Genomic DNA, 13563 nt, shown 5'->3' on the forward strand with positions numbered 1-13563 from the left:
CTAAACAACAATTGAAAAATCATGTAGTACAACACTCCCTCCATCCCATTATATAAGATTTTATACACGTATATCTAGACATCATCAGAGGTCTGGGCGGCAATCATGCAATCGTCGGCGGAGAAGGCGGCGGGCGCCGATGGTTTCAGCGACACTTTTTTCCGTGCTTGTTGGTTGATCATCCGCGACGACATCATGGTGGCTTTCCACCGTTTCTACCACCTCGCTGGTGGTAATTTAGCTTCCCTGAACACTGCCTTTGTGGCGTTGCTGCCGAAGAAGGATGGGGCCGTGCGGATGACAGACTTTCGCCCAATCAGTCTGATCCACTCGTTTGCGAAGCTGCTCACGAAGGTGCTATCAATCCGACTGTCAAAAGTAATCCACATGATCGTCTCCCCTGCACAGTCAGCTTTCCTGAAGACGAGGTGTATACAAGACAGTTTCTTATATGTTCATAATGGAGTTCGTGCACTACACCGTACCATAACCCCGGCATTGTTACTGAAATTAGACATCTCCAAAGCTTTTGATAGTGTATCCTAGGACTACCTATTGGAGCTGCTGCAGGAACTTGGGTTCAGTGCTAGATGGAGAGATTGGATTGCTTGGCTGCTGTCAACCTCATGCTCTGAATTCCTTCTCAATGGAGCGCCAGGGAGCAAAATTCAGCATCGCAAGGGGCTTCGTCAGGGTGACCCACTCTCTCCACTGTTATTCATTCTGGCTATCGGTCCGCTGCAACACCTGATCAATGAAGTGGTCCAGCAGCAGATGATGCAGCCGTTGCCGAGGAGGGAGTTGAAACTAAGAGTCAGCCTCTACGCTGACAATGCGGTCATCTTCATGAACCCGGACAAAGAAGAGATGGAGGTGTTGATCACCATCCTGAACATGTTTGGCGAGGCGACGGGGCTGAAGATCAACAGACAGAAATCAACATCAACCCTAATTTGATGTGACAGTCTTGACATCCAGTAGGTCCTGCAGAGTGGGGCACCATCACCACCTTCCCGCTGAAATATTTGGGCCTCCCACTCACCCTGAGAAGAACAAGGCTAGTGCATCTTCAATTCGTCTTGGATCAGATCAGAGCAAGGCTCACAGGCTGGAAGCAGAGTCATGACCATTGTTGGATGGCGGGTGTTAGTCAGGGTTGTGCTGACTGCCATCCCAACCTTTGCCATGACTGTGCTCCGTATGCCAAAGAAATTTTTCAAGGAAATCGACAAGTGAGATGCCGTTGTTTGTGGGTGCAAGAGGAAGAGCTGTCTGGGGCAAATACAAGGTGGGTGGACCAAGGTGTGCTCCCCGCTGGACAGAGAGGGACTCAACGTCCTCAATCTTTAGCGATTTGGCCGGGCCTTGAGGCAAAGATGGCTATGGCTGGCCTGGAAGCACCCAGACCGGCCATGGGCGGGCATGGAGGTCCCATGCTCTGACTCTGATCGACTTTTCTTCAGCGCGGCCACCTCGGTCACGGTTGGCAACGGCCAGACGACCATGTTTTGGACTTGCTCCTGGCTCCAGGCAATCACGCTCCAGGTGCTCTTTCCGGCGCTATATAAGCACTTGAGGAGGAAGAACATGACGATCGTCGATGCTCTACGAGATGATCGCTAGATTATTGACTTGGCGACGGACAGACAGACCAGATCATATGCGACTGCGTGGCCCTAGCGAGGCTCCTGCGCTCGGCACCACTCAACCTCAATACAAATGCGCGCGATGAGATAAGGTGGAACCTGGAGGCCAGCGGCTGCTACACCGCTTCATCAGCTTACCGGGCGCAGGTTCAGGCGAACCACACCTCCGTTTTCACACAGATCATCTGGAAGGCTTGGGCGCCAGGGAAGCTAAAGGTCTTCCATTGGTTAATGCTGCTAAACAGACTCTGGTGCAATGACCGGCTTCAGCGACGAGGGTGGTCGAACTCATATTTCTGTCAATTCTGCTTCACAAACCTCGAGACGGCCGACCACATCTTCTGGTCGTGCCCTTTCACCACGACGATCTGGAGCAGTCTGTCTTTATGGACAGGTTGTGAGGCCCTGTGTTTGCAGTCTGGCCGCGAGTTCACGAGCAGTGCCGTCGGGTCATGAACATCATGGAGGGCACAAAACCTGAGTTCGGAAAGGGCATCAGATCAATGACGATGCTCGCAGTTTGGGAAATCTGGAGGCACCGGAATGACTGCACGTTCAGAAACAAGGAGGCATCTAGGCGAGACGTTCTGCAGGCCATCAAACGGGGCATCGACCTATGGAGGCAGGCCGGAGCAACATGTTTGCTGCACCCGTTCACTATGCCACCAGAGGAGATCGGGTGACGACCAGTTTCTGCACCTTTTTGTCGTAGTCCTGTCTCCTTTTTTTTTTTGTCTCTCTTGATCCTAGGATCACCACCATGTGCTTTGTTATCCATTGCTTCGTGCTATGATCAATATGAAAAGCCAGCAATGCTGGATCTTTCAAAAAAAAGTTTGGTCTTGAAACTTATCCTAACCCGTTCAAATCTGATGGTTGTTAATCTCCATCAGATTAAAGCAAGAATCGGACGGTACTAAAAACGAAGAGATAGAATCCATGTCATCCCACGAGCAAGGGTTTTTAATTCCATCGTTCCCAAATCTGTCGAACTCTTCCGTTCCCGGCGGGCGGCGGCTGGTTTAGTCGGCGAGCTGACGGCGGATCTCCATCGATTCCTTGTGTTCTTCGGTCCCCTCCTCTCTTTCTCCTCTAGTAAACCACGCGGAGACGATCCAAGATGGGTGCCTGCTGCTGCTGTTTCCCCTCCAAACCCCCAAGGGAGAACCCAATGCACCCAACCGCAGAGCCGCTCATCCAGCGGAAGCCCAATCACACCCCTCCCTACCATCAAAGGCCCCCGGTGATCACCCATGCTCACAAGGTCGAACTCTCTCTCTTCTTTTGCTCCTTGGATCTGCTTGATGCATCAAGTGTACGACCGTGGTTGCCGGTGACTTCTGATCGTCGTGCGTTGGCTGGTCATATTCTTGCAGGGTATGAACGCTGTCGTGCGCCTGAAGACCGGCTTCGAGCGTTTCAGAACGAATGTGTACAAGTATGTTCAGAAGCCCAAAGAATTATGTGTCTTTGTTCAATATGGATTTGTGCTGAATTGAATTTGTTTTTCTGTGGTGGCAATTGGTCCTTGGCAGCAAGAATCCGAAGCTTTTTGAATCGCTTAGGAAGGACCAGTCCCCCAAGGTATGTGCCATCTTGATACATACATGAATGATAAAAATAATAACTTCGTTGTTCAACGTGGCCACTGAGTGTACTCTACATGTTGTCTCCACCGAGCATTCCTTTAGCTCTCCAACTTTAGAAGTTTGTCAGTAAATTCGGAACCTTAACCAAGGATGTATTCGTGAGATATGTTAATATCTCAGTAATTACCTGCCTAGGCTAGCAGTGTACATGGAGCTAAACATATTACATAAACCAGGATGATAAGAAAACATGGGCTATGAAGGACAATTATTTGGTTGCTAGAAAATACTGTAGCAATCTCTCATTTGCAAGATTGCTGTTTGGGCCCAGGGTATGGCTGCCCTTCATGATTCACTTGCTGGTACCTATGTTTTGGTTGAAGGTTAAACTACATGAAGGGGTGCCTGATGGCAACAACTTACCGCCTCTGGGCAATTGAGCAATTATTACACTTGCTGCAGCTGATGTGCTTCTGATATACATTTGTGCTTGTTGCTGACAACACTCTTAACTCATTCTTACTTGCAGTACATGGTGTTTGCATGTGCTGACTCGCGTGCGTCTCCAACAATAACCCTCGGACTGAATCCAGGAGAGGCCTTTACTGTTCGAAATATTGCCGGAATGGTTCCTGCCTATCAAAAGGTTCTTTATTGTGTACATTGTTTCATTCTATATTATTGTGGACTATTTAGTAACTCTCGCTTGTGTATTTGAGATGTATACTGAGCTGCACTTGCATATTGGTTGCAGACAAGGCACTGCAGCGTCGGGTCAGCCATCGAGTTTGCCTTAGTTGTCCTCAAGGTTGCTTCTTCCTTCTCGTTTTCAATACCCTTGACACACGAAAGTGTGCTTTTATTCAGGAATACAACTGTCTCATACAACTTTGCAGTTAATTTATTTATGCCAGTGTGGCAAGGTTGGTTGGTAAATTGATAATTAGATAATTAGTCAATCTGGTAATGACTTCACCATGCCTTGTGCCTTCCATTTTAAGAAGGAGATAGTTTCTGTTTCATGTAGCATCTCTAATCTGCCCTAGATGTGATCCAATAAAATAAAGAAGAATTTTACCTCTCTCCATGGGTATATGTATGCTCTTCTCTTTAAGCAAAATAGGCTCTCTTTTCACGGGCGTATATCTTGTCAATTGCAAATGTTGTTTAACATTTGTGTTCTGTTGGGTCCAGTCTAGGAAGGTGAAACCGTGAAAGTGATGTGCTCAGAGAAGAGAACTGTCCTTAGGGAAAAAAATATTATCTTGTTAAGGTATAAAAAATGTACGTTCTCTCATAGCAACTCTCGAGTCAATGTGTGGCTATAGCCATTCTACCCAACCATAAGTATCATCAGAACAGTTTATAAATTTAATCATGTGTCAAATGATTCTAATATGGAAAAGTATTGTTTCAGATCACAGTATATCGTTTGGAGTTGGTATGGCCTGTAGAACTCCGTTAGTTATTGCACTCACTTAAAGTGTCGAAAGGGATACCCTGGATAGTTTCGGCAATCAATAAACTGACATAAACTTGTGCTTACTACTCCCTCCGTCCCACAATATAAGAGCTTTTTTGACACTGCACTAGTGTAGAAAACGCTCTTATATTATGGGACAGAAAAGGACTTGATGGACATCCATTTGGCAGGTTGAGTGCATTGTTGTGATTGGTCACAGCCGCTGTGGTGGCATTAGGGAACTACTCTCGCTGAACGACGAAGGGCCTAACGCCTAGTAAGTAAATGTCTCCATACTTATTATGCACAGAAAAAAAAATATATATACACAAGGGGTCCAAATAAGTAATTACTGTATGGGCAAGGATGAAGGATGGACCCGATTTTATCCTACTCAAACGAGTCTTAAGAGGAGTGAACTAAAACATGGCTTCAGTATTAGTTTGTCCTCTCAGTAATTTTTATTTAAGCTCACTGTTTGTTTCGTTACTTAGCCACTTCATTGAGGACTGGGTGAAGATCGGTATGGAGGCCAAGAAGAAGGTCCAGAGAGAAAACAGGTTGTTGCCTTTTGACGACCAATGCACCGTGCTGGAAAAGGTAAGATTGCTTAAAACATTTTCATTTCCTCTTGAGCAGAATAGTGGGCCAATTGTGCACCACCGGCTTCCCTCTACTTACTATCCTTTGGGCACCTTTCATCTTTATTAGTACTAGTAGTTAACTAACGTCCCATAGTAGTCAGATAAACGCTCATCTTGCATTTCTGCATGGTGTGTGCGCAGGAGGCCGTCAACATTTCCCTTAGAAATTTGAAGTCGTACCCGTTCGTCAAGGACAGACTGAACAAGGGCACACTGAATTTGATTGGTGCCCGCTATGACTTTGTCCGCGGAAGCTTCGAAACGTGGAATGCCTGAAGTCAAGTAGTGCAGAAATGGTTACTAGCTAGCCAGTCGCAAATATTTCGTCGAAAAAGGCTAGTTGAATGCATCGTGCTGGGTTTGCATTCCGTGCAAGTCCTTTGGGTACCGCCAAGATAGTTTTTTTTTACAGCAATATGTTTTATTCCTCAAACAATAGCCATGTCATGTACAAGTAATTGAGAAATAAAAGTATAAAACCAGGGATAGAATCCCCCAAAAGCTAGAAGATGTAGTATGCAGTACGGACGGAAGGTATTGGATTTGGAGGATGGCGCCAAGGAGATAATGACCCATGTTTTTTCTAGTACCTGTCCCTACATATACAATCTTAATGTGAGATATGGCGTGTGTGTGTGTTTTGATGGGGTGAGATATGGCCTGTTTGGTTTGTATATAAGGAGGCTACCATTCTCTTTTTCCCCTCTCGATAAATTGCTTTAACATTCTGTGTCAGTTTATACGCTGATGACGCTATAATTGTTTGGTGGGGCGTCTGGTCTGCAAATGAGCTCAGCCAAATCATCTGTTGCACCCATCCGCTGTCAGAACAGCAATTTACAAGCGGTTCTCAAGGATGTTTTGGCAAAGGGAAACGTCTATAGCCGGTCGACCGGCCGAGCGTTCGGCCGGTCCCCTCGCTCGCGTCGCTAGGCAGCCCAGGCCCACCAACCACAGAACTTATCTCTAACCCCACCACTTCCATCTTATCCCCTCGCTCTTTCTGGAGACCACACGAGGCATCCTCGTCCTGCTCGCTCTTCAGTCCCCGAGTTCTCAATCTCTCCTCCTTCCTGTGTTCTCTCCAAAATACACACCTAATCCCCATGAAACTGAGCTCGTTTTTGTTGCCTTCTCTGCTCCGCGCAACATTTTTCCTCCATAGATCCATGAGAGGGGTGAGCTCGTCCGTGCTTTTTTCCTTTTTTTCTCTCATGCCATGTGCAGTCCGCCATGGATCCCATGAGGTTGGGCTCAAGCACAAGATTGATGTTTCTTTTCTTGCTGTTCATATTGGAGCAGCGTCCAAAGGGCAGGACGATCGTGCTGCAAGCTCGTGCACCCGCTGCGTTACCATGGTGTGCGACGGCGGAGACCGGTGCCGGCTGGGGCAGCGATGCAGGAAATGGCACACCTCGTTGCTGGAACCGGCCGACTGGAAAGCTGCAACCGGCATCCGATGATGCTGGAATCAGTAATCATTTTTGCTACCACAGGCGTTTGGTTTTGCTGGAACCACCGCCAAATTTGCAAGTTTGCTACTACTAACTTTCTGGTTTGCTGGAACAAGCTTGAATTTTTGCTGCATCGGCGTTTTTGACTTTTGCTGGGGGACAACTTTCATTTTTTTTGTTTTGCAATTTTTGCTACCACCATTTCCTTTTTGCTGGATCCGATGCAATTTTTTGCTACATTCGGGATGGATGGAGCTGCATGATAGGGAGCTGCATCTTAGTTTTTTGCTGGAACCGGGACACGGATAGCTGCTACCAGCGATTTTTTTGCTTCAACGGAGATGAGACCCAGAGAGTTTTTTTGCTGGAATGAAATTTCTTCATGAGGTGCGGTGGCGAGGCATTTTTTTTGTGCTGTAATTTGTGCTTTTTGCTGGAACCATGTTTTGATTTTGCTACAACGAGCATTTGATTTTGCTGGAACCGCCTGAAGCAGATTTGGAACCAGTTTTTTTAGTAACTGATTTTTGCTGCAACCATCCAACCGGCAAGCGGGCCCGGTGAACGGCGCCGGTGAGCTGCTCCGGCGAGCGGCGACGGCGAGCCGGTGAGCGGGTCCGGCGAGCCGGCGAGCAGCGGCCACCGAGCTGCAATCGTCGCTACATGGAGCTAGAACCGCAGGGTCACGTTGCTGGCGCGAACGCAGGAGGCGACGTCGGCGACCGGTGACGACGACGGCGACGGGCGGCGAGGGCAGCGACAGGGAAGCCAAGGGGGAGGTGCTTCGAGGCTGGCGCGTCGGCGTCCATGAAAACTTTTTATAAAAAAAGAAGACATTCGAGGGAAAGGAAGAAGTGAATCGTGCGGCTGCTGATTGTTTAATCGTACGATGCTGGTACGACCGGCTCAAATTTGGGCCGGCGCACCGGCGCCCATCACTCGCCTTTGGCAAATTAGTAGGCTTCCCCCTTACCTACTTGGGCTTCCCGATCACCTTGGGCCGCCTGAAGAAAGAAGTTCGTGTTTGATCGCATCAGAGCGGAACTTGCTGGCTGGAAGGGCAGACTAATGAACCACGCAGGGCGTAGAGTACTGGTGCGTTCTGTCCTCTGCACGATCCCCAATTTTGCTCTCGCAGCAGTTCAGGCGCCGGCGGGGTTCTACAGGGACGTGGACAAAGTTTGCAGGCGATTCCTTTGGGCACAGGAGGGCCACAGCTGAGAGGTGGGAAGTGCAAAGTAAACTGGCCATCTGTATGCACTCCGGTGGAATACGGTGGGCTAGGCATCCATCCATGATATGGAAAAGTTTGCAAGGGCACCAAGGTCTTAAGGAGTTGATGGGCCGTGCATTCGCCCATCCATGGGGGTGCTCATCATGGCGGCGTCTCGGAGTTGATGACATCGTGTGTTTGCCGATCCTTCAGATCGGCGGCGTTAGGGTTTATGGATGATGTCGGCGAGGCGGCGGCGATGACTCCATCAGGTGTGTCTCTCCTTCTGCTCTGTCCATGTTGCTACGGCGTTATCTCCGACGTCATGGTGAAGCAGGGAGGTTTTATCGTCTAGGAGTACGCGCAAATGGTTGTCTACGCAAGTGACAGCTGGAAGATGGCGCATCTTGTGTTGGGTTTGTTGTTGAAGTCTGATAGTCCTGGTTTCCTCCTCCGACGTCATAGTCGTGCGAGGGTGTCAGTTCTGGAGTTCGATGGCATGTCTGGGAACATGTTGGTCCGGTCCGATTCTTTCAACGGCAATGGTTTTGCTTCACGCAAACTATTTTTGAGGTGCGTAAAGCTGCTGATCAGCGATGGAGCTGCGTCGAGCTCGTGTGAAGAGGTGATATGTCTCCTTTTCCTTGGTGGAGAGGGACATGTGCTGGTTTTTGCATAGGATTATCCTATCTTTTTAGTCTTGTAATATCGATATTTACGTGGCTTGTAACTGAATCTTTATTTTATTAATGAGACACGTATTATTATGAAAAAAAAAGGCACTAAGGTTACGCTGGCTATGGCTGTCCTGGTCAGTACCAAGCAGGCCATGGTTTGGTTATGAACTTCCATGCGATCAGAAGGACAGATCCAGCTGGATTTGGTTCTTTTGGGTTTGGTTCTTTTGCCGCCCCTCTCTCCCCTCTCGGGGAGCACATGTAAATTTTGCTACTCCCTTCAAGGATAGGGTCTTTAAAAATAAAAGGTTTACGCTAATTAACTCCCATGCGCGTGTTTGTAATTGGCATCCAGATTTTGCGGCTAAATTAGAGGTGTCTCGCCCCTATAAGATTTGTTTCCCTGCCTCCCATTTCCTGCTGCGGGGCCCATCCCTGACTTCCCTCCATGCCCTCCGTTACATTCCCCTAATGCCGCCATCGCACCTCGCCGCCACCGCGGCACAATCTCCGGCCTCATCGCGAGGTCGGCGTCCCCGCCATGGCGGCGCGATGATATCCGCCTCCTGCTGTCGCGCCGCGGCCCTCGCCTCCCTCCTCGCGGCCGCCGCGGCCACAGCGTTCCTCACCTTCTCGCTGCCATTGTCCCCCGGCGTGTCCACCACCAAGCACACGGGAGAATTGTCCGCCGCGAGCTCGACGCCGCCGCCACATCCAACATTGGCTACGGTGTCACCTCCACCGCCCGCAGAACCAGCTAAGTCCGCGGCGAGGCCTCGAAAACGAGAGGTACGTACGTGTCCGCATGCAGGTTGGGGATTGAAAGTAACGGTGTTGTCTATTTTCGTTCTGTGTTGTGGTGATCAGCCGTCGTATTGGAGGATGGCGCCGGAGGAGGCGCTGAGGTACGCCAAGAAGGAGATAATTGCCGCTGAGCCGGTCGTCGCCGCCGACCCCGACGACCTGTACGCGCCTCTCTTCAAGAACGTCTCCCAGTTCAAGAGGTACTAGCTAGCAGAGACATGCTCAACATTATAATCTCTGCATTTTCCTAGTATATACTCAGTGAGTGACTAAACGCATCATCAATTTAATTGTAGCGAAAATGTGATCATCATCCAGGAGCTACCAACTGATGGAACGGACACTCAAAGTTTACATTTACCAGGACGGTCGGCGGCCCATCTTCCACACCCCTCCACTCAGCGGCATCTACGCGTCCGAGGGCTGGTTCATGAAGCTCCTCAAGGAGAGCAGGCGGTTCGTCGTCGCCGACGCCGCCAAGGCACACCTCTTCTACCTGCCCTACAGCTCGCAGAATCTCAGGCTCTCGCTCTACGTGCCGGACTCGCATAACCTGCGCCCCCTCTCCGTCTACCTCAGAGATTTCGTCAAGGGCCTCGCCGCCAAGTACCCCTTCTGGAACCGCACCAGAGGCGCCGACCATTTCCTCGTCGCCTGCCACGATTGGGTAATCAAATCATCTGGATGACTCAACATTTTTGTATCGCAGTCGCAGTACGATTTTACTGGAGTAATTCTGAATTTGGTTGCAGGGACCATACACGACCACGGCGCACCGCGACCTCTCCAGGAACAGCATCAAGGCGCTGTGCAACGCCGACAGCTCGGAGGGGATCTTCACGCCCGGGAAAGACGTGTCTCTCCCGGAGACGACCATCAGGACGCCCAAGCGGCCCCTCCGGTACCTCGGCGGGCTCCCCATCTCCCGGCGGCGCATCCTCGCCTTCTTTGCGGGCAACGTGCACGGCAGGGTCAGGCCGGTCCTCCTCCAGCATTGGGGCAAGGGGCAGGACGAGGACATGAGGGTGTACGCTCTCCTCCCCGGTAGGGTGTCCAGGACGATGACCTACATCGACCACATGAAGAACAGCAGGTTCTGCCTGTGCCCCATGGGGTACGAGGTGAACAGCCCAAGGATCGTGGAGGCCCTGTACTACGAGTGCGTGCCAGTGATCATCGCCGACAACTTCGTGCTCCCCTTCAGCGACGTGCTCGACTGGAGCGCCTTCTCGGTGGTGGTGGCGGAGAAGGACATACCGGACCTCAAGAGGATACTCCAGGGGATCTCGCTCCGGAGGTACGTGGCCATGCACGACTGTGTCAAGCGGCTGCAAAGGCACTTCTTGTGGCACGCAAGGCCCCTCAGGTATGATCTCTTCCACATGATCCTGCACTCCATTTGGCTCAGCAGGGTGAACCATGTTCAACTTGACAACTGAAAAAAGATCATGTCCATGTATTTTTATGGCACTGAGATTTTACATGTAAGATGGCGGTTTTGAATGAAAAAGAAAAATGTGTACATTCAAGTTGTAAGCCTCTGTCACCATTGAGTGCACGGTGACTACTGACAAGTACTCCCTCTGTAAACTAATATAAGAGCGTTTAGATCACTACGCTCTTATATTAGTCTTAGTCTACAGAGGGAGTACTCGAGTAGTACAAGTGGAGTAGCACAATGACTATTCTACTTGACATGGAAAAGCTTAATTAGAGCACTATATGAACCTCTTTACAAGGGATTTCTGACGAGTCAGAGGTCAGGCCCGAGAACAATGTACGGTATCAGTCGATCGTATGATTTCTGGCAACATAAAATGCAAAATTTACATGAAGAACGCCGGCAGTTACTCATCCCCAGAGGGAAAGGGATGAACCGTATCTACTAATTAGACCATGCTGAAGAGATTAGCCGTGGAGATGAGCGAGCTTGCGGCGAGCGCTATGAAGGCAAGGAAGGACAGCCACACCGAGCTGGTGATCTTCCTGTTGAAGGCATCCTGGCTGAACCTCGACACCCACAGATCGTTGCGCGACGCAGCAGCCGACGACGCGGACATGAGGAGATACGCCAGGACCTGCAGCAGAGCCAGGAAGACGATGATGAGGCAAGAAATGGCAGAGCAACTCGATTTTTGGGCGTGAACGTTTCGCTTGCCTGATCAAGGAACAGGCTGAAGTAGTAGCTTGACATGCTCCTGTAAATAAACCTCGCCGCGACCAGACGGCGGATCTCACCCAGCGATTGCACGATTGAGTAGGCACAGACGATCACGTTCACCGCCAGGGCGTACCTGACATGTCATGCAATTGGGAAGAACAGAGGTTATTTTTCCTCCCAAGAAGATGAAAGAAGCCAAGAACTCTGCTTCCAAAAGCCAGTATAATGGATTCAGGTTCAGGGACTGCGGTGGTGCTGGAGCGGTTGCTGAGCAATTGCCCGGCTTCGCTTATTTGGGTGTTGTTCTGAACCTATACCAGGGATGCCAAGAGTAATTGGCACGTTGTGTTTTTTTTTTCATCAACAAATAAAATCCAAGGTGAATTCTGAATTCGAATAGAGGAATGTAGGATGCTACGCAGTACTGTTTTATCGTGGTGATGTATCGAACTAATTAACCAGAAATTAAAGGAGCCAGATACTTACTCCATGGTAACTGCTTCGTTAAAAGAAAGATCAAAGAACTCATTCTAAGCGTCAAAACCCGGCCGGACATATCCGAAGTAAATGCAGGGGGAAAAGAATCATGTACTGCAAGCAGGTGATCACTAACCTGTACTGATCGTAGCGATCGAAGTGATCGCCATCCCAGCCGGACGTCCGGGCGCTGGCCATCACCGCGAAGGACGCCAGGCTGAGCACCGCCGTGGCCAGCCGCAGCGCCACCGACAGTGGCCTCCTCTCCCCGACCGCGGCCACCGCCGCCACGTCGCGAGGCACCGTGTTGGGCGCGCCTCCGTTCTCTGCTGCCGTCATCGTAGTGGCGCGATGGCGGTCGATTCGGGGCTTGCCGAGTTGCAGCGGCGACGTGACGGCTTCCTCGACAGGGTCGAACTGCACCGCGATCCCCGTGGCCGGCGGCTTCCATGCCTCCGTGCGCTTTGGCGTGCTCTGGGCGCTCTTGTTGTTGGTTGTGATTGTGGGACCCGGGGTTAGAGGCGATGGCGGCGTCAGCGACGAAGAGGGCGATGGCGAGGGAGACTTGGCGACGGACCCTTGCGACGGCGTCCGGACGAGGCCGGGCGCAAGCCGGAGCTGCGGGCGGCGGCCCGGCACCGGCGCATGCCCGGCGGCGGCACCGTCGTCGACGTTGCCGGTGGGGGAGTTGGGCGGCAGCAAGCGGTGCGGCGAGGGGAGGCGCACGGGCGAGAGGGCCGGGCTCTTGCTAGCCGCACTCCCGTTGCCGTTGGTTTCTTGCGGCCACGGTGGCGTTTCTTCGCGCGCCTCGTCCAGCGAGGGCGTGGGCGTGTGGTAGTCCTCGCCGGGCGTCGAAGGCGACGAATCCGGCCGAGGCGGCGTGTCGGGCAGCGGAACGGGCGGCGGAGGCCTCAGTGGCGGCGGGGCGCGGGGGGTCTCAGCCATGTGTGACCGGTGCGCGCGGGCCGTGGCAAAAGGAGGCGGGTCGATGGAAGGATGGGCTCCCGTGTTAAGTATCGGATCGGAGGTTACGTGTTGCCCTCTCGATCGGTTTAGTATATTTCCTTTGCTTCCTTCCCTCCTCCTGCCCATTTCTTTCCTTTTGGTTTCTGTTCTCTTTTTCCGACCTGTTCGTTGCCTTTTGCTGTTTTGCGGCACCGGTTCCCCCTCTTTCTCCTGAAATTTCGTTTGATTCAGTATATCTGATTAGCCTCAGGTGATATTTAACTTTTTTTTGCGAGTAACAGTGGTTTAATAGTTTATACTCTATGCCAACAACTGCAGCGTGTTTGGCAATATTTGAGAAGGGGAATCAGAGTTCAGAGCAGGGCCAGTGACCCCCCCTCCCTCCCGGTTGTTCTCGTGTGGGTACTCGAGGGGCGATTGGGTTTCCCCCTCCACCGCCACCTCCTTCGAGCCCCCCCCCCCTGTCACCG

At 51.1% G+C, this 13563-nt stretch overlaps 3 protein-coding genes across 4 annotated transcripts; 2 read left to right on the forward strand and 1 right to left on the reverse strand.

Moving 5' to 3' along the window:
- Window positions 1-2600: 2600 nt before the first annotated feature.
- Window positions 2601-6018, forward strand: LOC119281351 (carbonic anhydrase, chloroplastic-like). The gene is made up of 8 exons (XM_037561876.1): window positions 2601-2910; window positions 3023-3084; window positions 3182-3230; window positions 3765-3881; window positions 3990-4043; window positions 4889-4974; window positions 5192-5297; window positions 5483-6018. The coding sequence occupies exons 1-8, from the start codon at window positions 2767-2769 to the stop codon at window positions 5615-5617; spliced, it is 753 nt and encodes a 250-aa protein (XP_037417773.1). The 5' UTR covers window positions 2601-2766; the 3' UTR covers window positions 5618-6018.
- Window positions 6019-6339: 321 nt separating this feature from the next.
- On the forward strand, window positions 6340-11018 carry LOC119276362 (probable glycosyltransferase At5g03795). Of its 2 annotated transcripts, XM_037557413.1 has the most exons (5): window positions 6340-6519; window positions 6644-9474; window positions 9553-9689; window positions 9808-10156; window positions 10242-11018. In XM_037557413.1, exons 2-5 carry the CDS (start codon window positions 9157-9159, stop codon window positions 10926-10928), a joined length of 1491 nt encoding a protein of 496 aa, XP_037413310.1. In that variant the 5' UTR covers window positions 6340-6519; window positions 6644-9156; the 3' UTR covers window positions 10929-11018. The 2 variants fall into 2 exon arrangements, with proteins under 2 accessions (XP_037413310.1, XP_037413309.1); XM_037557412.1 differs by having other exon boundaries at window positions 6644-9689.
- A 119-nt stretch (window positions 11019-11137) lies between these two features.
- Window positions 11138-13212, reverse strand: LOC119276363 (CASP-like protein 4U1). The gene is made up of 3 exons (XM_037557414.1): window positions 12264-13212; window positions 11648-11783; window positions 11138-11567 (listed from the first exon to the last, which is right to left on the reverse strand). Exons 1-3 carry the CDS (start codon window positions 13070-13072, stop codon window positions 11379-11381), a joined length of 1134 nt encoding a protein of 377 aa, XP_037413311.1. The 5' UTR covers window positions 13073-13212; the 3' UTR covers window positions 11138-11378.
- Window positions 13213-13563: the final 351 nt, after the last annotated feature.

The sequence above is a fragment of the Triticum dicoccoides genome, chromosome 3B, assembly GCF_002162155.2.
Source record: "Triticum dicoccoides isolate Atlit2015 ecotype Zavitan chromosome 3B, WEW_v2.0, whole genome shotgun sequence".
Taxonomy (NCBI): Eukaryota; Viridiplantae; Streptophyta; class Magnoliopsida; order Poales; family Poaceae; genus Triticum; species Triticum dicoccoides.

Coding starts and splice junctions, on each gene's coding strand:
- LOC119276362 (XM_037557412.1), top strand. CDS start 9,157: ATGCCGCCATCGCACCTCGCCGCCACCGCGGCACAATCTCCGGCCTCA. Junction 9,690..9,807: donor AACGTCTCCCAGTTCAAGAG/GTACTAGCTAGC, acceptor ATCATCATCCAG/GAGCTACCAACTGATGGAAC. Junction 10,157..10,241: donor TCGTCGCCTGCCACGATTGG/GTAATCAAATCA, acceptor ATTTGGTTGCAG/GGACCATACACGACCACGGC.
- LOC119276363 (XM_037557414.1), bottom strand. CDS start 13,072: ATGGCTGAGACCCCCCGCGCCCCGCCGCCACTGAGGCCTCCGCCGCCC. Junction 11,784..12,263: donor GATCGCTACGATCAGTACAG/GTTAGTGATCAC, acceptor ATGACATGTCAG/GTACGCCCTGGCGGTGAACG. Junction 11,568..11,647: donor TCAGCCTGTTCCTTGATCAG/GCAAGCGAAACG, acceptor GCTCTGCTGCAG/GTCCTGGCGTATCTCCTCAT.
- LOC119281351 (XM_037561876.1), top strand. CDS start 2,767: ATGGGTGCCTGCTGCTGCTGTTTCCCCTCCAAACCCCCAAGGGAGAAC. Junction 4,044..4,888: donor TTGCCTTAGTTGTCCTCAAG/GTTGCTTCTTCC, acceptor TCCATTTGGCAG/GTTGAGTGCATTGTTGTGAT. Junction 4,975..5,191: donor GACGAAGGGCCTAACGCCTA/GTAAGTAAATGT, acceptor TTCGTTACTTAG/CCACTTCATTGAGGACTGGG.